Raw genomic sequence first — 24,168 nt, forward strand, 5'->3', positions numbered from 1 at the left:
TACCATTGGATTTATTGTGTGAAAAACTTCAGTTCTCTGTATAGAAAAACTTACTGGTTTACCTGCCTCCTCCCTTAATTTTTTAAATTTTATAAAGTATAAAGGGTGATATAACAAACATCTATGTACGTATCACCCTAAATGGTAATATCTTGGTTTTTTTACTTCATTTTTTTTAATATTAAAAGAAAAGGACAAATAAACAATGCTCCTTTTATCTTCCGTCACCTCCTTTACCGGCTTTTTTCCCCAGAAGTAATCACTGTCATGAATTTGGTGTGTATACTCCTGATTCAAGCTCTTTTATTTTACTACACATATATGTATCCATGAGCAAATGCAGTGTTTAGTTTAAAGTTTATATAAATGTTGTCATGGTACATACTCTGTAACTTGGGTTTGGTTTTTTTGATATGTGTTTGGTTTTTGTTGTTGTTTTAATTCACTATTTTCAAGATCTCCATGTTGATATACATAATTTTAGCTTAGCTTTTGTAAATAGTCCACATTTCTTTAAAAAAAAAAAACTGTTTTGTGGATGTAAGTATATCCATACCCTGTTTGTTGACTTCAGGGCTCTAAATTTAACTTATGTCTTGAGCTCATTAACTTCATATCTTCTGTATCATTTGGTCTGCTTTCTCTTTGTCTCTCTCTTTTTAAAATATGTTTGATACTGCATTGTATAAGTTAAAGGTACAGTATGGTTGCCATTGTAACTTTAGCTAACACATCTACTGTGTCATATAATTATGATTTCTTTTTTTTTTTTTTGTAGTGGGAATAATTAAGACCTAGTTTCTTAGCACATTCATTGTTTATAATACAGTGGCATTGTCTCTAATCATTGTATTGTGTATTAGATCTCCAGGACTTATTTATCTACTAGTAGCCAGTTTACACCCATAAACGGTGTCTGTCTTGTTTCCCCATCTCCCACCCCACCTTTCTATTTGGTTTTTTAGTCATACATATTCATATAGTTCCAGGACAACTGATTAGGTATTTCCTAGTTAATGATTATTACTTCTTTTTCATCTTAGTTGCTTTCATCATTACGTTGTTTCCCCTTTGATCTCTATTAATACTTTTAGTTTAAATAGGTTTCTTTGGTAAATACTTGCTAGATACATCTTTTTCCATCTCTTTATTTTCAGTTTTTCTGTGTTGATTTGCTTTTGGTGTGTTTTTAAGAGGTGACTTATTAAATCCATTTACATTTACTCCAGTTACCATTATGTTTGAAATCAGTCATTTCTCATAATTTTTTTTAAGCATAAACTTTTCTTTGCCTTGTTTTTATGCCTTTCTGCTGTCTGTGGGGCTAGTTGAATGTTCTTTTCATTTGTCTGTTTTGGGAAGAGTAGGACTTAAGAATGCCTCTTTTTAAGTTTCCAATCTTTCCTTCTCATTATCTATAGTTGATCTTTATTATCTTAATTACTTTGTTTTAAAATCCCTCCCAAATTAGTCATTTTTAAGTTCATACTTATTTACATTTACCAGTACTTTTGCCATCTTGTTCACTGTTGCATCTTGCATCCTGCATACTGAATACATCCCTTTAGTAGCCTTCCAACAACAGTATGAGTTGTAAAGTTGATCTTTATGTATTAAAAACATACAGAATTACATTTTGTGTGAGAATTTGGGTGTGTATATATGTGTATGTTTCAAAGTACACAGTTATATATTGCCTTTACTGTTGAATGTTGGCTTAACTGTATATATTCAGGACTTTGAAGATAATTTCATAGCCTTCCAATATTTATTGTTGTTGAGAATTCTAATGTCAGTTTAATTGTCATTTCTTTATAGGTGTCTTTATCTTCTCTCTGGTAACTTAAATCATTACCCTAACCCCTTACTTCTGATTTTGTTTTTGTTTTGCAATATCAAAGGGCATATTTTAGATATATGAATTAGTTGTTAGCTTCTGGGTCTTGGTTTGCACTGTCATTTTGAGAGTTCTTGTTTGTCTTTAGTTTTGAAATTTTTCTAGTCATTATTAACTTTTTCCTCTTTTTGATTCTTTTTTTTAATTGAAGTATAGTCAGTTTACAATGTTGTATAATTTCTAGTGTACAGCATAATGTTTTAGTCATACATATACGTACATATATTCCTTTTCATATTCTTTTTCATTATAGATTACTACAAGATACTGATATAGTTCCCTATGCTATACAGCAGAAACTTGTGGTTTATCTAGTTTATATATAGTAGTTAGTATCTGCAAATCTCAAACTTTCATTTTATCCCTTCCCATCCCCTTTTTCCCGCCTGGTAACTGTAAGTTTATTTTCTATGTCTGTGAGCTCTTTTTTATTCTTTCTTTTTAAATGTGGAATGTCTGTCTTTTGATTGTTGTGGATCTTCTCTTTCTCTCTTCTGTATCTCTTAATTTCTTTTTATACTTTGCAATTTCATATCTGTCGTCTTGTGCTTTATTTTGTGTATTCTTCTCTGACCTGTTGCTCCTATTCATCAGGTTTCTCTCCAGCTGCACTTAGTTTACTGGTAGACCTATCACTTGTGCTTTTTATTCAGAATTTTTTGTTACTATTACAAACATTCTTTTTTTTTATCCTGTTCTTGTTTCATGACTTCTATTTCTCTTATCAGTTTGGAAATTTTTAATATACTTATTTTAAAGTTGTTTTCTAATTGTTCTATTTCTAGCTTATTGGGGACAAGTTCTTCCCCTTTTTGAATGTACTGCCCGTCTCTTATCAGTCTATATTGTTGTATGATTTGCAGTCTTTCACAGTGAGCTCATTTGGGGCCAGGGTGAGGGAGGCGTGTTTTCTGTAGGAGTTTTGTGATCCCTGAACTATGAAAATGTCCTTAAAAAACAGTTTTCCATTAGCTTCTGAAGAGACTTCAGGAATCTAGGTGAATTTGGAATGGCAAATTCTTAGCCTAAGTTCCCTGCACATACAAGGTAATATGAATTTGGACCTCTTACCTAAACATGCATCATGACTGGGCTTTCACTTTATCTCAGTTGGCTTTTTTCACTAAGGTCCCAGAGTAGATGTTCAACTTCCTTGCCACTTCCCTGGCTGGTTGACCAAGATCAGCCTCTGCTTTGAGTTCTCTTTCTGTTCCTTGCATCTCGGAATTTCCTACTCCTAACTTTGGCAGTGAAAAAAATCTGTGGACTCACCAGAATAGATTTTTTTAATGCATAAAATATAAGTATATTGGATTATAGGGACAACCAAGTGTGTTGAAATGGTTGTTAAAATATAAATTTGTAGTATATTAACATGTACTTCTTCATTAATGCATTAAATTCCAAGATTTAACACTGTCATGATTTCAAAGTAGTGATGAGCCCACAGATAACTTGTAGTATCTGCCACTGAAGTGCTGTGATGAGTGAATCAGGAGAGCACTTCATGCCGTATCTTCCACTCAAAGATTCATAAAAGTCATTAAAGACTTAAAAGTCTTTTGTTTAAAAGAAAATCTTTTATTTTCTTTCCCCAGCTTACTTGACAAGGGAACCTTGGCAAAGTAATACTGATTAAGCATGTTTATGAACTACAGTGATTCCAAGAGAAACATTTCAGAATGTTTGGTTTCTGCTCTGGAATCACTTGGTAGGTGATGTTTGGACACTTGGCAGTATTGAAATTTAAAGTTTAAAAATGAAACCATTACCCACCAACATTTTCTAATTAAAATCTCATTCTAAAATTATGAATAGCTACAGTAGATGTTTTTAAATATGCTGAAATAAATATAAAATATAGAAACTTTATTTGCAACATTGAATTACTGATCCCAATTTTATTTTCAGTCTCAGTAAGTTTATAGGAAAATACACTGATAAAAGAGTCAAATGATTATACCTTTTCTTTTAATATTTGATATACTTATATTTATTTTAATTTCTATGCACATGTTATTTTTTATTTTTAAGTTTATTATATATATTTCTTAATATCAGTAGTCCTTGGCATTTTAGATGCCACATAAGAAGTGATGCTACAGCTTGCTTAACCATTCCACAGTTCATTTTTCACTGTTACATACAAAGTGAGTCATGAGCACTTAGGCCCAAATTTTAAAATCTCTCCCTGTTCCATTATCATCTTAGACTAGTTCCTCAGAGATCTGCTTTCTAAGAAATATTTACCAAAGTAAGAGTCTACTTTTATTGTTAGTTCTTTGTATTGCAGGTTTAGGCTATTTTAAGATTGAATTAGATATTACCATCTCCAGGGTTGTGGGTGATTATTGCCACTGGTAATGCTTTTAACTTTAACAGTGATTTCTTACTGTTATCAGAGACAACTCTGCTCAGATTACCAACACACCATTAATGACTTTTAAAGTTTGTTTGAATAAAGATCCAGATAAGGTCCACATATTCCAGTAAGTCTTTTAAATCTAATTTTATAGGCTTTCCCTTTATCTCTTTTTTTCCTTCCAATTTAAACAGGTTTATAATATGCTTAGATGAAGTTTTTTTAATGTTTTCATATGGCTTGGGTTTTGCAGAGTTTCTTAAGTCTGTGGATTGGTGTCTTTAATCATTTTGAGCACATACTGGGCCATTATTATTACGTCCTCAGATATTGCTCTTGCCCCATTCTGTCTTCTTCTTCTGGGCCTCCTATTACAAGTGTGTTGGACTTGGTCATAGTGCCCTGCATGCCTTTTACATTCTATTCTGTAACTTCCCTGTATTTTTTTCTTCTCTGTTTCTTTATTTATATAGTTCCTATTAACCTATCTACCAGTTCTCTTATCCACACTTCCAGTGTGTCTAATATGATGTCAGATTCGTTCTGAGTCAGTGTTGGATATTATATGTTTAAAAGATTTTAGTAGCTATAAGACTCTTACTCCAGAGCCGATTCACCTTCTTTCCCTGCTAGACATACAGAATGGGGGCTGAAATTTTTCATGCAGTTAGGGACTGATCTGAGTTGCTGCCGGGTTACAGTTTTCATAAGGCTTTGTTTCTGTCTGGTCCATTCTTAGGACATAGCCTTGTTTCTTTCTCCCACTTTCAGCTAAGAGCCTGGTTTGATGACCAGTGCCTTTCCCCCTTGTATATCCTGAACTCTAATTCTCGTCTCATCACAGTGAGACTGCCAAAAAAATTCTGTCTACTTTTCAGAGGCTTTCTGCTTAGATTCTTAGGCTTCTCCCTATCACAGCTTCAGAATTTTCCAAATTCCTTGGGAGCGTGAGTACCTGACGTGTCATACTTAGTTTCCTGTCCTTTCTTTTCAGTGGGAATTTGGCTCTTCAAGTCTCTAATTTTGTCCCTTCAGTCCTACAAAATCTATCAAAACTTCTGCTTATTTCTCTGTCCCCAAAAATTACCCTCTACCAAGGCACCATATTGTAAGCATCTTTCCAAAATCACCTATTGTCCACAGGAAGAAGCAGCTCCATACTTCCATGGTTCTTCCCTCTCTGGAATCTTAACTTCTCAATATTGTCATTGTTTTAGCCTTTCTCCTATATCTTAAAGTTTTGTTTTGTTTTAACATTTTTTTTATTGAGTTATAGTCATTTTACAATGTTGTGTCAAATTCCAGTGTAGAGCACAATTTTTCAGTTGTACATGAACATACATACATTCATTGTCACTTTTTTTTCTCTGTGAGCTATGTTTTGTTTTGCTTCTTAATCTGGCCTTTCTAGTTATTATCAGTGTTTGTTTGCTAAAAGCTATCTGTCATACCCCTTTTTCTTGTAATTTATTTGTTGAGAAAACTGGGTTACTTATCCTGTGGTTTACATCTTTCTGATTGTATCCCTATGGTGTAACTTTGTTGCCTCTTGGCATATCTAGTTTTGTTTTACTGGATGCTGGACATTGAGTTTACATGGTTGAAGCATATGGAGTGTGTTATCTTCCTTTAAAGTGGCTTTGTTTTGTTGGCAGATAAGTTACCTGAGGTTCAGTTTTTCCTTTATTAGGGAGGGTGTAGAGTAGCCTACTTTAACTCCTCTAGTAAATCGAGATCTTCTGGCAGAGGTCTTTTTTGAATGCTCCAGGCCACTTGGCTGGTGACAGTTGTGAGAAGTCTCCTTGCCTGTGTGAGCTCTGGGAACTTCAGTTCACAGCTCCTCAGTTGTTCTTTGCTTGACATGCTGGAGTTTCACCCTGTATATGGGCTTCTTAGTATTCAGGAAACTGAAACTCAAGGAGATTTCATGAAGATTTCTGGAGCTCTTTTCCTGTAAGAGTTCTCTTCTTAAGAATTCTGCCTCACAGTTACCAGTCACCTGAACCTCTGAACTTCAGTTTCTGGGAGTTTGTTTCCTCAACTCAGTGAAACCGTCATGCTCTGCTTAGAATCCCTTGCCTGCTGTGCACTCTGCAGTGTGCCTCCAGGGAGAAAGCCAGAGCAATCACAGGCTGCCTCATTTCTTTCTCAGTCTTAAGCTGTGTGTTGTCCAGTTTTCTAGTTTATGGCTAAAGGATAAATCTGATCACTCTTACTCTGTCATGGCCAGAAGAAGTCCTGTAGTGTCATTGTTTTCTTCTGCAAAATTTTATCATGAAATTATTCAAACATAGTATTGTTGAATGAATTTTACAATGAACAGCTATATATTCCCCCCCCCCAGAGTCTACCATTAATGTTTCACCACATTTTATCATATATCCATCCTTCTATCCATTAAACTATCTTATTTTTAGTAGATTAAGAATCAGTGATGTTCCTCTGTCCCCTGTATTTCCTGAAAACTGGTGGTTGGATATAGAGACTTGAACAAATTTAAGTTTGAGGTTTGGCAATTTTGCTTACATCAGAAGACATGTAATGTCTTGTCTCTCTCTTTATTTTTTTTATTTTTTATTTTTTAACTTTTTTTTATTGAGTTATAGTCATTTTACAATGTTGTGTCAAAGTCTTGTCTCTCTTTTTGTGTTAGCAGCTGCTGGTGGTCATTCCCTGACCCCATTGTTTCATTAGGAGTTGAAGTGATGTTCTACTTGTACAATTTCTATTTTACTTATTAGCTAGACTCTATAAAGAGAAAAATGCTCTTTTCTACTATTGGTTTACCCTGAGGTATAGTTTGTACAGAAAAAAAGCATGATTTGTATTTATTTCCTTTTACTCCCAATTTTCAAATAATAAGTTGATTTCCTGTCATCTTCCAAGGGCAATCAATGAAGTCTTTGGAGGGGGACAGTATGTATGATTATGAAGTCATTGATTTAAACATACTTGAGTTACTCAAGCCATTGAAATCCTTTTTGATGCTCAAATTGTCATTTTTGATTAGTGGAAGCCTCTTCAAGCTTGCTGTTTTGAGTCCTTTTGCCTTGACTGCAGTAGCTTTAAGAGCTTTCTTCTTTTTTGCCATTAATATTTAATAGAAATCTGTGCTTTGAATTTTACTAAGAGGGATGACCATAATTTGAGCACTATGGTTCTCAACGATTTTTGACCACTCCTGCCCCCACCTTACTCCACCCCCCAACATTTGACAGTATCTGTAGTCATTTTTAGTTGTTACAAAACAGGGGAGGAGGGTGCTACTTGCACTATGAATAGAAGCCAAGGATGTTGCTGCTTATCTACAGTGTACAGGACAGCTCCTCACAACAAAGAATTACCCAGCTCGAAGGGTCAGTGATGGTGTTGTTGAGAAACATCACATATACTAGTTTAGCTGGCATTTGTGTAGTGTTTTAACAGTTTGTGAAGTCATATTACATCTCCTACAGTCTGATGAAGTTGGCATTATTGATCATTATTGATCCTTTATGATCCTGAGGAGTTCATACGATTAGCAAGAAACTAGAATTTGATGTCAATGGTCATTATGATTATATTCTTTCTTCCCTTCTTCCATTAAATGAAAATAGTGTACGTTGTATGACTATAGGAATGACACAGTTGAGACCAGACACTGTTCTTAGTGATTTTATCCTCAAAACAGTCTTACCAGATAGGCAGCCATTATTATGGATGAAGCCATCAAGTAATTTGTGGCCATACAGCTAGTAAGTAGCAGAGTCAGGGCTCAAACCCAGACAGCCTGGTCCCATATCCCACACTTTTAACTTCCTTATAGTCCCTTGCATTTTTTTTTTTTTAAATAATTTAAAGGTGAGAGGGTATAGCTCAGTGGTAGAGTACATGCTTAGCGTGCATGAGGTCCTGAGTTCAGTCCCTAGTACCTCCATTAAAATAAATTAATTAAACTTAATTACACCCCCCCCCCAAAGACTGGGACGGATTATAGCTCAGTAGTAAAGTATACACCTAGTATGCACAAGGTCTTGGGTTCGGTTCTCAGTACCTTCATCAGATAAACCTGATTACGCCCCCCCCCAAACCCCCACAATTTAAGCATAATGTTTGTTTTGTATTTAGATCTTTAATTCTTTGGAGTTTATTTTGATGTGAGGTAGGAATCCAACTTCCCTTTTTTTTTTTTTAAACCCCCCTGAATGACCTCTTGATTTCCTTGATTCATTTATTGAAAGTCATCAAGTCATCATCCATTTTTTTTTAACTAATTCATTTAGAAATACTGCCTTTGTTAAACATTAAACTGTCATATATATTTTAGTCTACTTCTTTTTGTTTAATTGTTCTGTTCCTTAACCAATAGCAGATTTTAAAAACTACTGTAACCTTTAAATACTTTTAAAATGTGGTAGGGCAAATCACTCCCTGTACCTTTGCTTATCAGAAATTTTCTGGGATCTTTTCCCCTTAGCATTTATTCCTTCAGTTGTAGTTTTAAGATTATTTGTTTAAATCCCATTTGCCTCTTTTCCCCTATGCACCAAAAACGTGTTGAGTTTTAAGATGATAGATTAATTTGCAGAGTATTAATAATTAATAGCTTTAACCTTTGTGCTTAAAATTTCTAGTTAAACTTATTCTAGGACATTTTTTATTGTCGGGACAATAGAATAGTCAGGAATAGACTCTATTCTCTCTTGTATGTTTCTGGTAAATAAAAGTTATTTATAAGAAGATGGCATTTGAGAAAAAGACGTGAGATCAGGAAATGACCATGTTGCTAATAGAAGAGCCAAGTGAAAGGCCCGTGATCTGGAAGTTTGCGTGCCACGTTGGGGAAATAACAAGGAAGTCAGAGGAACTGGTAGTGTGAGCTAGGAGAGAAGCAGGAAATAAAAGGAAATGAGATCAGAGAAGAGATAGAGGTGACAGATGGTATAGGGCTTTGTGTGCACCACTGCAAGAACTTTGGCTTGTATTCCTCAAGAGCTGAGGAGCCTTTTGGAAGGTTATGAGCAGAGGACTGGCATGATCTGACTGAAGTTGTAAAACAAGATTATACCAACTACTGTGTTGAATAATTGGAAGGAAGGGCAAGTAGGAAGACCAGCTAGGGGACTATTTAAGAAATCCCTATGAGAAAAGATAGTGATTGCAGGGTGCAGTGATATAAAGTGGTAGGTTCTAGATACATTTGGACGTTGGAGACTACAAGATTTCATGATTGGATATGGGGTGTGATAAAAAAAGAGTTTAACATGAGTCCAAGGATTTAGGACTGAGCAATTGGAAGCTGAGAAGAGTCTGAGATACCTATTAAGACATCTAAGTGGAAATGTTGAGGGGGGAGTTAAATATCAGTCTGAAATTGTATTAATTAATTTCCCAATATTGAATAGTTTTGATACCCAGGAATAAATCCCCACTTGCTCATGGTAGGTCGTTTTTATTTTTTGTGTTTTTTTTTTTAAACATTAGTAAGTTCATGTGTCCAATTTGGTATCTTGTTTCTGTGTGTTGTTTGTGTCTTTAATATGTGTATCTGTAGGATAAATTCTAGCTGTGGGTTTGTGCAAAGCAGGTGTGAATTAATTTTAAGTTAACCAAACTATCCTTCAAAAAATTCCAAAAATGTATCTCAATAAATTGTAGTAAGGTATTTTTATACACCTCTAGGTTCTGTTTATTAAACTTTGCAATTTTTCATTCAAAAGAGAGATTGGTGTTTAAAGTTATGTGTGCACATAATTTTTGTCAGGCTTTAAGCCAGAATTCTATATTTTTCTAAAAAGACTAGAATTCTTCCTAATTTCTTTATGCCAGCACCACTATTTTAATTGAATAGAAATTACTTGCTCTTTAATCTTTTTAAAGACTTCACTGAGGAAACAGTCTTGTCTGAGCCCCTACCTTTTGTTAAGGCATGCATATTGTATTCCCTGATTAGATAGAATACAAAAATACACAATATTTAAGCATTATAGAAATGCATAATGTGGAAAATGAAAGCTCTCCTTAGTCTCCTCCCCCTCATTATAACTACATCAGTGGTTTCTTACACATTTTCCTATGTTCTCCTCTCTGCATCTCTGCATATTAATGTTTTATTTGTATGACATTAATACGCCAAGACTTTTTATTTTAATTTGGCAGTTATGTGTGTCTCTGTGTGTGTGTACTCTTGTATCCTGTATCCAGTTTATCATTTAACTTGTGCTATTTTGAGAAGTTCTTACATGTTTTTATCTTTTCCTTTTCTCTTTTGTTGGGGCAGTCTTATAGTTTATCTGATTGATTGGTCTGTTCCTATCTACTCCACTCTTGGGAAGAGAAAAAAAACTCCCAAAGAACAGTTCTTAAATTTGCTGTTTCTAGCATATATTTCCTCTTTTGGTAATTTCAGCTTTTATTTTAATCTCTTTCTTAGTTTGACTTTGTTACTCTTGCCATATTCTTTTTACTCTATACCCAAGCTATTGGCTCTTGACTCAAGGGGTATGCTTTGGCCATAAAATGGAATGTTGTTCATTGCCCACTTGGAGAGCTAGTTTATTGTCATGGATTGGTTTAATGAGGAAAAAAAAATACCTCCCTTTAAAGATTTCTTATTTTGATTTTTTCACTATCTTTTCCTAATCTTTTTAATGTTTAAAGTTTCGGTGCAAGTTTTATATACTAATTAAATCCTCTCGTTCATCTACTGTATGGTCTGTGGTTTTCATCCCTGCCAATATATGCCCCTGTCTCTACCTCAAAGTGTTATTTCCCCCAGAAAGCCAGCCCTGATTAAATAAGTTGTAAGGGATATTTTTCCCAAAACAGTACCAGTTAATGTTGTCTACAGAGAAGTGTCATGTTTAGTTGGTGTAATTTCCTTTCAGCAGTACCTGCAATTGCAGCTTATTAGAATTCTTTTGCTTTAGTGTAAGTTGCCCACTCTAACCTTCACAGGGCTGCCTTTGAATGCCATCCATCTATGTGGCTGCAGGGGGAGGCAGTTGGGGAATGTTGATAAAGACCACATTGTTCTCCTATTTATCTTTCTCCTGTGTGTGTCTGTGAAGGCAAACAGCTTTCAAGAGATGTCTTTGCTGAAACTGAATACAGCTCTCGCAGTTGTTACACAGTTTCGATGCTGCCATTTGTCTTTATTATGATACTATCCTTGTTCCTAGTGTTCCTTGTCATAGTGCCATTCCAGTCAAGTTCTTTCTTCTAGGACTGTGTGCTGCCCAAATAACTTTTTGTGGATTGCGATTTGGCAAATGCCAGAGACCTGTTTGTCCTAACACTAGAACCTCAGGATCCTGTATTCACCATGACTTGAAATTTTCTCCTCAAAGCAAAAAATTATAAAAATTCCATGGGTGTTTTTTGTTTGTTTTTGTTTTTGTTTTTACAGAATTAAATCTTTTAACGACTTAGATTATTTTTCATTGTGAACTTAGCTGGAGAGGTTATTTCTTATCCTGCCCACATGTATACAAAGGAAGTTTAGTGGAAATGATTTCTACCCCCTTGGAATTAATCTAACACAAAGACTATGGGTATGAACACTCACCATACCAAATTCATTCTCATCACTTAAGCATGAGCTTTGTAACAGTAGATTTTAGGCTAGGTTAAAGAGTAGCTAATGAGTTTTGTGTAGTCTAGGGAAACTTGCCACCATGTTTGAGACCACCTGAAAGTCTTTTTAGGAGAAGGTGTAAAAAGGACAAGAGAGGTGTGGATAGTTATTTATTGTTAAGGCTATTAGGTAGATGAAGTTGCTGAAGAGAGCAAGTCATGTCCCATCTAGGAATCAGGAGCCATCTTTTTCAGATGGTTGAAAACTGTCAAGGTGTGGTGGAAACATACAGGCTTTATAAAGTGTTCTCAGAAAGCACAGCTTTGGCAGCTTTCAGCTATCACAAGTTTAATACTTGGGTAAGTACTTAGGCCTTCCAGTAACTGGATTTTATCATTGAAGAAGAAGCAGGTTTACTTAATTACTCTGAGGTTAGCATGTTGGAGAAATGGAAATCTTTTAATAAATTAATCAAACTTTTTGTTAGCAGTGTCATATAGCTATGTAGACAGGGCCTTTTGCATCGTTGGGATAATGAATGGGGAGCTGGATTTTTATCAGGCACTGAATTGTTAAGTGTTGTCTGGCTCTTCACAGGTTCACCGGAATAGCACCGTGCGCTCTGGCTGTGATGTGAACCCCTCCTGTGCACTGTGTGGCTCAGGCAGTGCCAACACCATGCCTCCAGAAATCCACTACGAAGCCCCTTTGTTGGAACGCCTTTCCCAGTTGGACTGTTGTGTTCACCCAGTTCTAGCATTTCCAGATGGTAAGAAAGGCCACATAATAGACAAGTCTAATAAATGAGAATTAAGGAGTTCAAAGTGAAAGTTGTCGAAGATTCTGGTATAACTGAGGTCCTATCAAGATACTGCTGTCAACAAAATCTTCTCTTAGAATTTTGCAAATAGGATACAACAGATCCTTTGACCAGAATGTGCCACTAAAAACTTGCAGCTTGCTAAGAGAGGGTTCCCCCAAACTCTTCAAGTGATGAGGCTAGGACAGTTGCCTTCCAACCACAAGCAGCCTGGTCCATTATACCCCATTATATCTTTTAAAATGTATTGCCTATGTGCCATGATGTAAAATAAGATAGCACTGTTCTGGAAGAATGTCTTCATATGTTGGGGGTGGGGGTTACTGTGGTCACATGACTGCTTTCCCAGTTATACATAAGCATAGATCCTCAGACTTAGCTTGTGCTGTATTTCTAAGGTTAATCTACCTGATAAGCCTCTGTGTCTGCCGAATTTCCTTTTCTACTTCCCTTTTCATAATTGTTTTTCTCCCATTTTGCAAAAGTCGTTTCTTTTACCCGTAGAGAGTCTTGCTGTGGGTCTTGCCCTCCAGAGTATAAAAACCTTGGGCAGCAGGGACACCAAAGGAACCATTTCAAAGATTTCATGGCTTCTGAAGAAGCGTGGGAGTTAAGTAGAAGGAAATTTTCAATTAAAAAGTTGATGAAGTTGAAGGTATCTTTTTTTTGTTTGTTGTTTAGACTATAATCTATGGCAAGATTCTTTGCTTTTTTAAAAAATTTTTATTTTTGTTTGTTTTGTGATTATTTTTTTAGAGGGGAGATGTAATTGTTTATTTATTTAAATTGAGGTACTAGTAGGGATTGAACCCCCAGGACCTTGTGCACGCTAGGTACACATTCTTCCACTGAGCTATACCTTCCGTCTTAATTTATTTTTAATTTTTTTGTTGTTTTGTTTTTTTGGGGGGGATAAATAGTTTTGTTTGTTTGTTTGTTTATATTTTAGATGGAGGTACTAGGGATGGAACCTAGGACTTGTGCGTGCTAAACATGCACTCTACCTCTGAGCTATACCCTCCCCCCAAGATTTGTTGCCTTTTTTATCACCTTAGAATAAATGTTAAGAGAATTAGCAACTTACACCTGAAACTAGCATATTGTGCATCAACTATATTTAAATTTTAAAGAAAGGATTAATAACAGAAGTTAGACTGTGATTGAAATCTGAATAAGTGGGTTTAAAAGAAAGATTTCTTTTTTTAGTTACATTTACTTACATGCCAAGGTATTGATATAAATATTTTTAAAACATGTTTAGTATTCTAGAAAATACAACTGTCTGAGTTTATGATTTGTTTGAAAATTACATTTCAAATGGTGGGAGTACATGAGCAAAAATGTTAAAAACACTGCTCTATAGTCTACAGGAAGTGAGTGCCTTCATAATCTGGATTCGTTTCATTGATTTTCAGACAATCTCATGATCTGGTCCAAACCAACATAATTTAAGCATTTTGTCTTGAAACACTGTGGTATTTTATCTATATGTTATGGCTTATATTATGGCTCTTATTTTCCATTAGTTAAATTTTAAGTGTTCTGAGGATAAGGGACCTTGTTTTTCTTCCTACTCTGTCCTTCATAGCACCTTACAGATAGTCTGTACAAGTTTTTGAAAAGAAGGTAACTGAAATAGGAGACTGAGGAATGAGAATTATGTGGGATGTAAGATTTACTTGGGGGTATGAGGGGAAAACTCAAGTTTTTGTTTTTGTTTTTGTTTGATGAGGGAGAGGTAATTGGGTTTATTTATATTAAGAGGGGGTACTGGGGATTGAACCCAGGACCTTGTGCTTGCTAAGCATGTGCTATATGACTTGAGCTATACCCTCACCCCACAAAAAAACTCAAGTTTTAGCATGAGTGGTATATTATATTTCTTAAAGGGACAGATACTAAATAATTGGGGCTTTATGGGGTATACTGTCTAGGTTTAGTGTATGTCACAACTGGACATTTCTGCTGTTGTAGCACACAAGCAACCATAGTGTATGGCTGTTTCAATAAAACTATTTGTAAAAACAAGTATTACTAATAGCTGTCCTAGAGAATCCTGTCTTCTGTTTGACAGTTGGCCAAACATTGGATGACTATAATCCCCTCTGGTTCTTTGTTCTTCAAATGATTGAATTCTTTCTTGGTCACCTAAATCTGTAGCTCCTTTAAGCCTTATTATCAAGACTTCCTTCAACTGTAAGAAAGAGTATGGTGTAATATTCTTGCTGCCACATGACTTCTAGTAAGAGTGGAAATATTTAGGAAACTTGAAACATATGGATAGCAAGCAAGGCAGGGGTTTAGGTCAGGAGTGGTGGAACAGTAAATAAGCTTTGGAACATAATAAATGGAAAACACTAAAATACTTTCCTCTGTGCTTCAGATTCCAGAGTCATTGACTTTCTACCTTCTTTTACCATTTGGATTGTAGCTCATGTAACTTAAGATAATATTTGTATAGCATTTTATAGTTTATAGTTTATGTAGCACTTTTCCCATACTTATTTCTTCTCTCAGTAATCTTGTAAGGGGTTACTTCAGTTTTACAGATCAAGAAATAGGCTTAGAGAGGTTGTGGTTTATCTTAGGCTACGTGGCTGATGTAGATGGCTCCAGGACTCAAACCCAGGTCATCTGATACTGTCCTTTTCACTATAGTTCATGCTTGTTCCCAGCCAGGCTATTAGGAGATGCCAGCTTTCGGCAGAGAGCGCCACCAGGAAGACTCAGGAACATTTCTTGGATTACTCTTTCAGGATTACACTGTTTAATTGTATGGTGAATATGTGAGTAAAGATTCATGAAGCCTATAGTTACGTTCTGATGCTGATAAGGTCTCCTCTGTACTTACTGAATATCAGCTGATAAATATGGTGGTTGTTCCTTTGTCAACAATATTACCATGTATAATTGTCAGTTTTTCCCACATCCCCCAATCAGATATGCCCAGACCACCTGCCTGACATCTCTTGTTCCATCATTCAGCATCTCTACTTAGAGATTCCCATTTCCTGTTAACACTTTCTGTCCTTCCAACTGCATCACATCTATAGATCTGACCACTGCCCTTAAACTTCGCCACTTCATTCCATTCCAAACAAGTGTAGGTAGCAATGAGGGGAAAAGGAAGGAAAGATATGGAACACCCCTTCTTTGGTCTTCATGATCTTCATTTCCTGCCTGCCCCTAAATACTGTCTCTCTGTGTCTTTCTGTCTGTCTCTCTCCCACCCCTTCCTTCCCTTCTCCCCTTCTTCCCTTCTTCGAGACTGAAGGAAAATATTATGTGTATTTTACTATGCTAAGTAGGCTGTATGAACATACTTGCCTATGGATAAATTAGACTTTATGTGGGTTGACTTGGGGACCTAAATTACTGTATCTAGCATTGTTCCTATTGGCATAATTTTGATTTGATCCAAATGGCTGCCACATTCAGAATGCAATCTATTTGTATACTGGAAGATTCCCAGGGCCACAAAGATATCAAGTTCCAAAGGGTGCTGTTATTCTGTGTGAACAGCACCTCCTAAAGTATTGAGATTCACCTGTATATCATTGCATAGAAAAGCAAGTAATAATGAGGACCAGCAGTCAACATAATACTGTATGAGTTAAACATGTGCTCCAGACCTGACCTCTGGCCACTCCTTTGCAGCCTCTTCTCTAGAATATATTTAAAGATGGCAGGACTTTCAACTTTTCATTTTCATATAGTTTTACTAATATTTTCTAACCAGTTTGCATAGTTTTTTAGGATGAGAACCAATTGCAGCTCTTAATCCCAGAGTTTTGTCTCCCATCTTGACCATACCTCCACCACTCCCATTAATTTGAGGAACTATGTGTGATAACCATTTAGTACTCCAGAAGGAGGGGCTTGTTTCTTTATTACCTCACTTTAATGAAGCCAGTTAATCCTTAGCTTGAAAAGTAAAAGATGTCTAACCTTGGGGAAAAGAATGACTTAGGTTTGAGTTTAATAAGAGCACCACCTGCTGGCCATGAAGATCTGTGCTGTTTCGAGAGAGCTTGCCAAGACAATGAGCTGTATACATGAGGCTACTGCAACTTACCAGCAGGAGGAGGGAGTGAGCATTACAAAACAGCACAAGAAAGTGTGCTTCAGAAAATGGTGGAAAGTAATGAGTAAAATAGTGAAGTGAATCATGGAATATCACACCCTGGTGGGCCTGAAGTCAAGGTCTCTTTTTATTTTGTTTGAGGGAATAGTAACCTCAGATGATACTAATAATCACTTCTGTTTCCGGTCATTGACCCGATCAAGCATCTGCACCCTCCTCTCTGATGATAGCAGTTTACCACCATTACCTCTGCAAGTATAGAATGTATGAAATCCTCTTCACAGTGGGTCACTATTGTATCCTGTTCCATTTCCTGTCTCTCTTTGCTTGCTTTCAGGTCCTCTGTATCCAGCCTAAGATTTTTGAGCTTTAGCTCTATGTGGATCCCAGGTGGTGTTACGTACTCAGAGCATGAACTCAGACCAACAGTTCCTAAGAGATCATTTTTATTCACTGATTGGGGGATTTAACTGAGTTTCTGTTCACTCTTATGTGAAAGCAGTTAAAATATAGCAAACTTCTAGCAAAGTGTACCAGCCTGAATCCCTTAAATAGTTTGTTATTATCCCTAACTGCTTATTCAGTGGGTTGATAGGGTAAGTTACTCTTGATTCTGCTTAATACCTCAGGGCACAAGGTGGTGGTCTACACTTAAGCCAGCTTCCACTTGAGAGCGTTTAAATGAGGAGAGGGGATTAGGAGAGGAATTTTAGTTGAAGAGTCATTGATTTAATGTTTGAGTTGAGAGACTCAGCAGTCAACTAGTCTACCAATAACATATAAATGTCTTTTCTCTCTTGTGCTTACTTGAATTGATTGATAGTGGCTGTCTGGATTTAATTAACTCATTAATCTTCTGAGACGGGTCTAAGGTCTTGGGGTACAATAGAAAGAGTGTTGCGATTAGCCTGTGACTGTAGCAGCAGAAGAGGGGAGAACTGGAGCATGTGTGCTAGGATGTTACCAGCCCTGATCAAATCTTACTGCCTCATTTTATAGATGAAGAAGCTAACCAAGCTCAGCTAAGTGATTTGTTCTTGTTTTCTCCTCCTGCTCAGTGATGGGAACAGGACCTGAGTCCAGGGCTACTTATTTCCACCATAACCACATCCTCTCTTTTTTTCTCCCTGGCTTAATTTTCAGGTTTGGGAGCACGATGACTAGGGAAAATAAAAGGGAAAAAATGAAATCACTGTGTTTTTGTAGTCCCATTGCATAGCCTTTGCCAGGTGGGAGTAACTTTTCTGCTAACAAAGGGGGGCATCCTGGGATATAGAGGAAGTGTTCTTGAGCTGCCTTTACACCTTTGAGCTCAGCCCAACTGTCAGAATGCCTCTAGACTGCCTCTAGATGATGCTTTATTTCCTATACAGCCTTTCCCCCAACCACTCTGAATTAGAACAAAGAATTTTTATCATGAATACCTCTAAACTCAATTCTTATGGGAAGTTTTGTTTTGTTTTGTTTGTTTGTTTGTTTGCTTGTTTGTTTTTAAGGGCTTAGGGTGGGGTCCAAGGGTTGCGAGCACAGTGAGTTCTGAAGTCCTTGGCCTGGCTGGGATCTCCCCAACTTCAAGGCTGCCAAAAGCTGACATACTTATTTTAAGGCATTGGGATAGTTGAATCTGTTTTGAAGTGTAGAAAAGAAACAATGATTATGGGAAAAAAAACTTCAGAAGACAGCACTGTTCCTATAGAGGTATCTCCTGCTTGGACATGCAACAAATACTTATTGTCACTAAAACTTTAATAGTTTTCCTAATTTGTTTCACTGATTTAAGTTAAGGATCTAGTGATCTGTGCTCCAAACTGGAAAGTAATGTCTGATGCTGAGGCTGCTTGCCCATTGAGGAGAATCATCCTGAGAATGGAACTATTTTATTCACTTGGGAATGTGTTCCTTCCAGTCCTGAAAGGCCTAGTGTTCAGACTTGTTCTTTGAAGTGTCATGAAATTCGTGGTCTATACCATGGAAAGAAATTTTTTTGTTTTTTACACTGCAGAACTCTTTTGAAACATATCCTGTACTCCCCAGTTCCTTGGGAATAACTTGAGATATATCAGATTTCACCTCAGAATAAAACCTCTCCATTATCTAGGCCAAAGAATAATCTCATGGTGTGGGTTTTAGAATTATACAGACCTGAGTTTGAATGTTGGTTGTTACTTACTAAACTATGTAACTTTGGACACCTAATCCACCTCCCTGCACCTGTTTTCTGTGTTTAAAGGGAACATAGTAACACTTACATCATGGAATTAATTATTACGAAAATTAAGTGATACACATTGCCAGGCACCAAAAAATGGGTTCAGTAAATGTTCATTTATTCTCCTTTTCTCTGTCCCCCACTCCTAGCTCACTTTGAGCATATATCTTCTATCCTTCCTGGGAGCCAAAACCACATTAAATGTCTAGAAAATACATTACATAGAATAAGTTAACAATTCTGGAAAAAGAAAGCATGCCATTGTTAAGTAGAGTTTGGAATGAGTTTTGAAAGATGGCAGATAGGATAACTGTGGAGAAATAGAGTCAGGAGAAAAGAGCCCAGAGCACACGCTTTTGCATAAACTCCTGTGGGGTAGGAGCTGTTACGGGGAGTTTCTTTGCCCAATTGAAAAAGGACACAGAAGTAGGGATGAGACCTGACATTGTCTGCTGGTAAATTTGGACTTGTTTTGGAATGTAGCTAAGTCGGATTTTTCCCGTCTTCCTTTAAGCAGTGGTGTTTCATTCTTTGTTGCAGTAGTGCGTGTGGACTTGGGGGCTGGGACTTTTGAGTATGTCCCAGGTAGTTAATGATGCCCAGGAGGAACTGGGAGCTAAAGAGAGATGTGCTGGTCTTCAGGTTAAAACGGACTGTGGAGGCTTTTCAGAACCCTGAAAAGAGACCTACACCTGTATCCATGTTTCAGAAATGATACTATAAAAAAAGACAATCTAAGTTTCACATTGCCACTCGAGTTTCTAGCCAGAATAATAGAGCAAGAAATAGAAATCAAATGCATACAAATTGTAAAGAAAGTAGAACAGTCTCTCTGTAGATGACATACTTCAATGTGTAGAAAATACTGGTGACTCCACAAAAGCAGCAGAAGGTATTAATAATGCGTTTAGCAAGATCACAGGATACAGGTCACTGTATTAAAAATTATTGTATTTCTATATGCTAACAGTGAACAACTATAAATTGACATTTTTTTAAGTGCTATCATTTATAATGGCGTCAAAAAATATGAAATACTTGAGAAAGAATCAAGTTAACAAAATATGTTTAAGACCTATACAGCTGCCAAACACTGATGAGAGAAAACTGAATCCTAAATAACTAGAGAGATACACCATGTTTATGGATTGAAAGACTCAGTATTGCAGTTCTCCCCAAACTGACTAAATACCACAGCAAGCTTTGTTTTGTTTTGTCTTTCAAAAACTTAAGAAATAGACCACCTACAAGTGAAAAAGAGTCAGATTCCATCTTATCTGTGATGCAGTGGGTTTAAAGGTCCGAGAGAAAACTAGTTTTAATCTAGAAATACTTTTTCTAAAGAAATTACTCAGGCCATATTCTTAGGAAAATAAGAAAGGAAACTAAGAAAATGGAAGGATGCAGGAAACAATAGTGAACCCCCCCCAAAAAAGGTAAAAATTATAATTACGTCTAAAAGGTTAATTTGTGATATTGAATATTAACTACTCAGGTTTTAAAAGCTAGATAATCTCTAGAGGTAGGTGGTGGGGGTTGGAGGAAAGAGGAGGAAGAATGGTGAGGTTATTATTTAGGGGACGATATAGTACTCAGTACAGGGTCTGATAAACAGTAAATGTTGAATGAATATGTCCTGATTAACAATGTTGATAGAAGTGGGTTGAAATGTTTCTGTTTCTAAAAGTAGAAATGGGGTGTTGTGTATCAATCTTTCAAACCAATAAAGTTAACAGATTTAGCAGAACACATGAACAAAGAAAAATCCATCAATCTAACAAAAGGTGTTTCAGATTTTGTTTTTGTTTAGAACTTGAAAATAAAAGGCACCTGTGACTTGCCTGTATGCGAATAAAAGAATGATCTTCAGTAAAGTTTCAGTGAACAGATCTTCAATATGACAGTGCTTGCCTGGCTGGGTCATCCTGCCACTGGGCGAATAAAAGAAGGGTGTGATATAGGTCTTACTCACTGGAGAGCTAGAGTTACTGTGAACACGCCTCACTTCAGGAGAGAGGCACCCAGAGCCCAGGTGTCTGGATTAACCTCCAGTGTTTTGTGTTTCTTACAGATGTTCCCACAAGCCTGCACTTCCAGAGCATGCTGAAATCTCAGTGGCAGAACAAGCCTTTTGACAAAATCAAACCTCCAAAAAAGTTTTCACTTAAGCACAGAGCACCCATGCCAGGCAGTCTGCCAGATCCAACTCGTAAAGACAGGCACAAGTTGGTCAACTCCTTCCTAACAACAGCCAGTAAGTTGCAGGGGTCCAGAGAGGCCTCCGGTTACTTTTCTGTTCCTCCCATGTTCTCAGGTTACTGGGATGGCCATGGCACTGTGTCAGGGTTGGGAGTGACAAGTAATGGATATAAATCCAGCTCACAGTCTTCTTTTTTCTGCTTATCTTGGGTGCTCTCAGATGGACTTTGAAAGCCATTCCAGACTGTGTATCTTGCAGCAAGACCCAAAATGCTCAGTGAACTGCCAGTTGTGTCATGGCATTGGGTCCATCTGTGGGCAGACTGTCTTCTGTAGTCTGGTGTCACACTTCTCTAGTTGAGGGCCCTGTGGGCTCCCTGGCCTATCCTGGCCATTGTGTTATTTGCTAGAAGCTTCTGTCTCAGGGGACTATCCTGCTGCCCTGGGTGTCTATCATTGGCCTAGAGAGAACTCAAGAGCTCGGAACTCAAATAAAAGATTTTTCAGAAGATATTTCACAGCTCTTTTTCTGTTCCCCTCTTCAGAGCTGTCCCATCACCAAACCCGGCCTGACAGGACCCACAGGCAGCACTTAGACGATGTGGGGGCCGTGCCTCTGGTGGAGCGAGTGACAGCGCCAAAAGCAGAGCGCTTGCTCAACCCGCCGCCACCTGTGCATGACCCAAACCACAGCAGAATGAGGTTGCGAGACCATTCATCTGAGAGAAGTGAAGGTAGGGCCAGGCCCGGCACCTCTGCCTGCATCTGCACCTTCTCAGGGCTTTCTGGGGCAGCCTGGGCTTCTCTTCATTGCCCCTAGCTTTGTCCTTCACTTTCTAGGAAGGCAGAGTAGAGGGGCCCTACTGCTTTCAAGTGCAGGTCACTCACTGCCACAGCAACCTCTGCTCCACCCCTGCCTCCTGTCAGCCAGTTTGCTTCCTCTTTTTATCCTCTAGGCTTAGAAAGCATTTCTGCCTTTACTGTGTATCGCTGGCATTCTGAGCTTATGCTAGAAGTAGAGCTGGTTGAGGTAGCCATGTATTCCTCTTTTGTGTTGACTTCTGCAGTGTTGAAGCATCACACAGACATGAGCAGCTCAAGCTACTTGGCGGCCACCCACCACCCACCACACAGTCCCTTGGTGCGACAGCTCTCCGCCTCATCAGACACCTCTGCACCCACCAGCTCCAGCCCACAGGTCCCAGCCAGCGCGTCTGTAAGTACCTGCGTGAAGTTGGCAGGGCAGTTGCAGAGGGCAGCCCCTCTGCAGTTACAGCTCATTCAAGTGGGTCCAAGGACGGTGTAGAGTGTGGGCTTTGAGGGCCAGGACGGTTATGGGGACTCAGCTCGTCACGACATATGTGTTATGTTTAAGTCAAAGTGGTGGTATATGATCTTTTGTTACATTGCTTTCCTTGAGTTGTTTTTCATAGTGGAGATGGATCTGAGCTGAGCAGACTCTTAAGGTGATCTATGATTATTCAAGATCTGCAAGGCTGAGTTTCACACAGGACTCAACAATACTATGACTAACCCAGTTGGTCCAAGAAGTAAACATGAGAGGAGGGTTGTAAGAGAGATACGCCTGTGGGCATCGGAGACCTTTGCTTTCCTTTTTTTCACTCTTCTGGGATGTGGAGCTGAAGTCCTGAGAATAAGCAGCAGATGGACTTGCTAGGGCACCTGCAAGGGAAGGGAGATGCAGAGCCCATGTTTTTCCAGGTGTACAGAGCAGAATTACAGATCCAACAGGCCACCCTGGCAGTACTGATGTGTCGTGCACTCATAATGGCAGGCTATCTGCCCCCATCACCTTTTGCAGCACCTCCCTCCACCCTATAGGCTGTTTGCATGAGCATTCCAGACACACATTCCCAGTAATATCATTCTAATATTTTAGTTCCTTAGTGTGTACCTCCTTGAACACATACACCTGTAGCTGCTTTGTGCTCACTGAAGAGTCCTTTATATAGGAGTTATAATAGTAATAGTGGTGATAGTAATAATAAAATGCTATGAATGCTATTGTGTCAGTACTTAGTGCTTTATATGTGTTACCTCAGTCAGTCCTGTAACGCCCTTTGAAATGTAGGTGGTATAAAAGATTCCCATTTTGTTGGCAGGGAAACTGAGGTTTTCCAAGGTTAAGTAAATTGCATAAGGCAAGGCGACTTGTGAGGGTTATAATTGTGATTCAAACCCAGGCAGTCTTGACTGCAGAGCCACCTCCTGCCATCACGCCGCGCACTGTGAGCCTGAGGAGGGGAATTGCCGAGGTGACTCAGGCAGGTGCTTTGAAGCCCCCTCAGAGCTTACGTTGAGAAACTTCTAAGCCCGCAAAATGTGCTCAACTAGACTTCTGTGAAAAGGTGGGAATTCACATTGTTCTGTCTTTGCTCTTAAAAATCAGTCTTTTCCAAAAGACCTCCTTGTTCCTCCCCCTTATTCACCTCCCATACTTACAAATTTTATCTTAAAAGGTATGTAGTATCTATCACAAACAGTGATCCATTAGCAGGGGGTCTCAAAAAACCAAAAGGTTTCAAAGAGACTAATTCTGATAGAAGATATTCTCTGAGATCCAGGACTTGTTGAGACTTCAGTATGTTCTCACCTGCCAGCCCTCGTCTGTCTGGAGAGTGCAAACTTAGGCCTGGATCATTTGAAATTTTCATAATTATTTAATGAGTACAAAGTTAGTATATAGCACTATGCTGCCCCTAAAACTCTTGCTGCCATTTTTTTTTAAATAGTCTGGATTTATTAATAGGAAGAAGGGTGATAAGCCAGATAGTTAAAATAAGGTAGAGAAGCTAGAAGACACTGGAGAAATGATGGGGGAGGAGAGGAAAGGGGTATGTGTGGCAGTTTTTCCCAAAAAAGCCAGTGGATGCATCAGAATCACCTCTGAAACTTTTTTTTTTTTTTTTTTTTTTAATGCACTCATTTTGCTTCTGATGTGCAGACAGGTTTGGAAACCACTTTCCATTCCCAGCACCTGCCCTCCACTTCTGGCTCTAGACAGGAGAGAGAAGTTGGATT

General features: G+C 37.8%; 1 protein-coding gene across 3 annotated transcripts in view; it reads left to right on the forward strand.

The window, feature by feature from the left end:
- Positions 1-24,168, forward strand: part of KANSL1 (KAT8 regulatory NSL complex subunit 1) — a 164,315-nt gene that overhangs the window by 134,497 nt on the left and 5,650 nt on the right. For all 3 annotated transcript variants that reach the window (XM_032457169.1, XM_014552989.2, XM_032457168.1), the window contains 4 exons: positions 12,412-12,583; positions 20,999-21,181; positions 21,672-21,860; positions 22,194-22,342. In XM_032457169.1, the coding sequence (XP_032313060.1) occupies positions 12,412-12,583; positions 20,999-21,181; positions 21,672-21,860; positions 22,194-22,342 (693 nt within the window). The remainder of the gene's footprint in view (positions 1-12,411; positions 12,584-20,998; positions 21,182-21,671; positions 21,861-22,193; positions 22,343-24,168) is intronic.

This window comes from Camelus ferus, chromosome 16, assembly GCF_009834535.1.
Source record: "Camelus ferus isolate YT-003-E chromosome 16, BCGSAC_Cfer_1.0, whole genome shotgun sequence".
In the NCBI taxonomy this organism is placed as follows: domain Eukaryota; kingdom Metazoa; phylum Chordata; class Mammalia; order Artiodactyla; family Camelidae; genus Camelus; species Camelus ferus.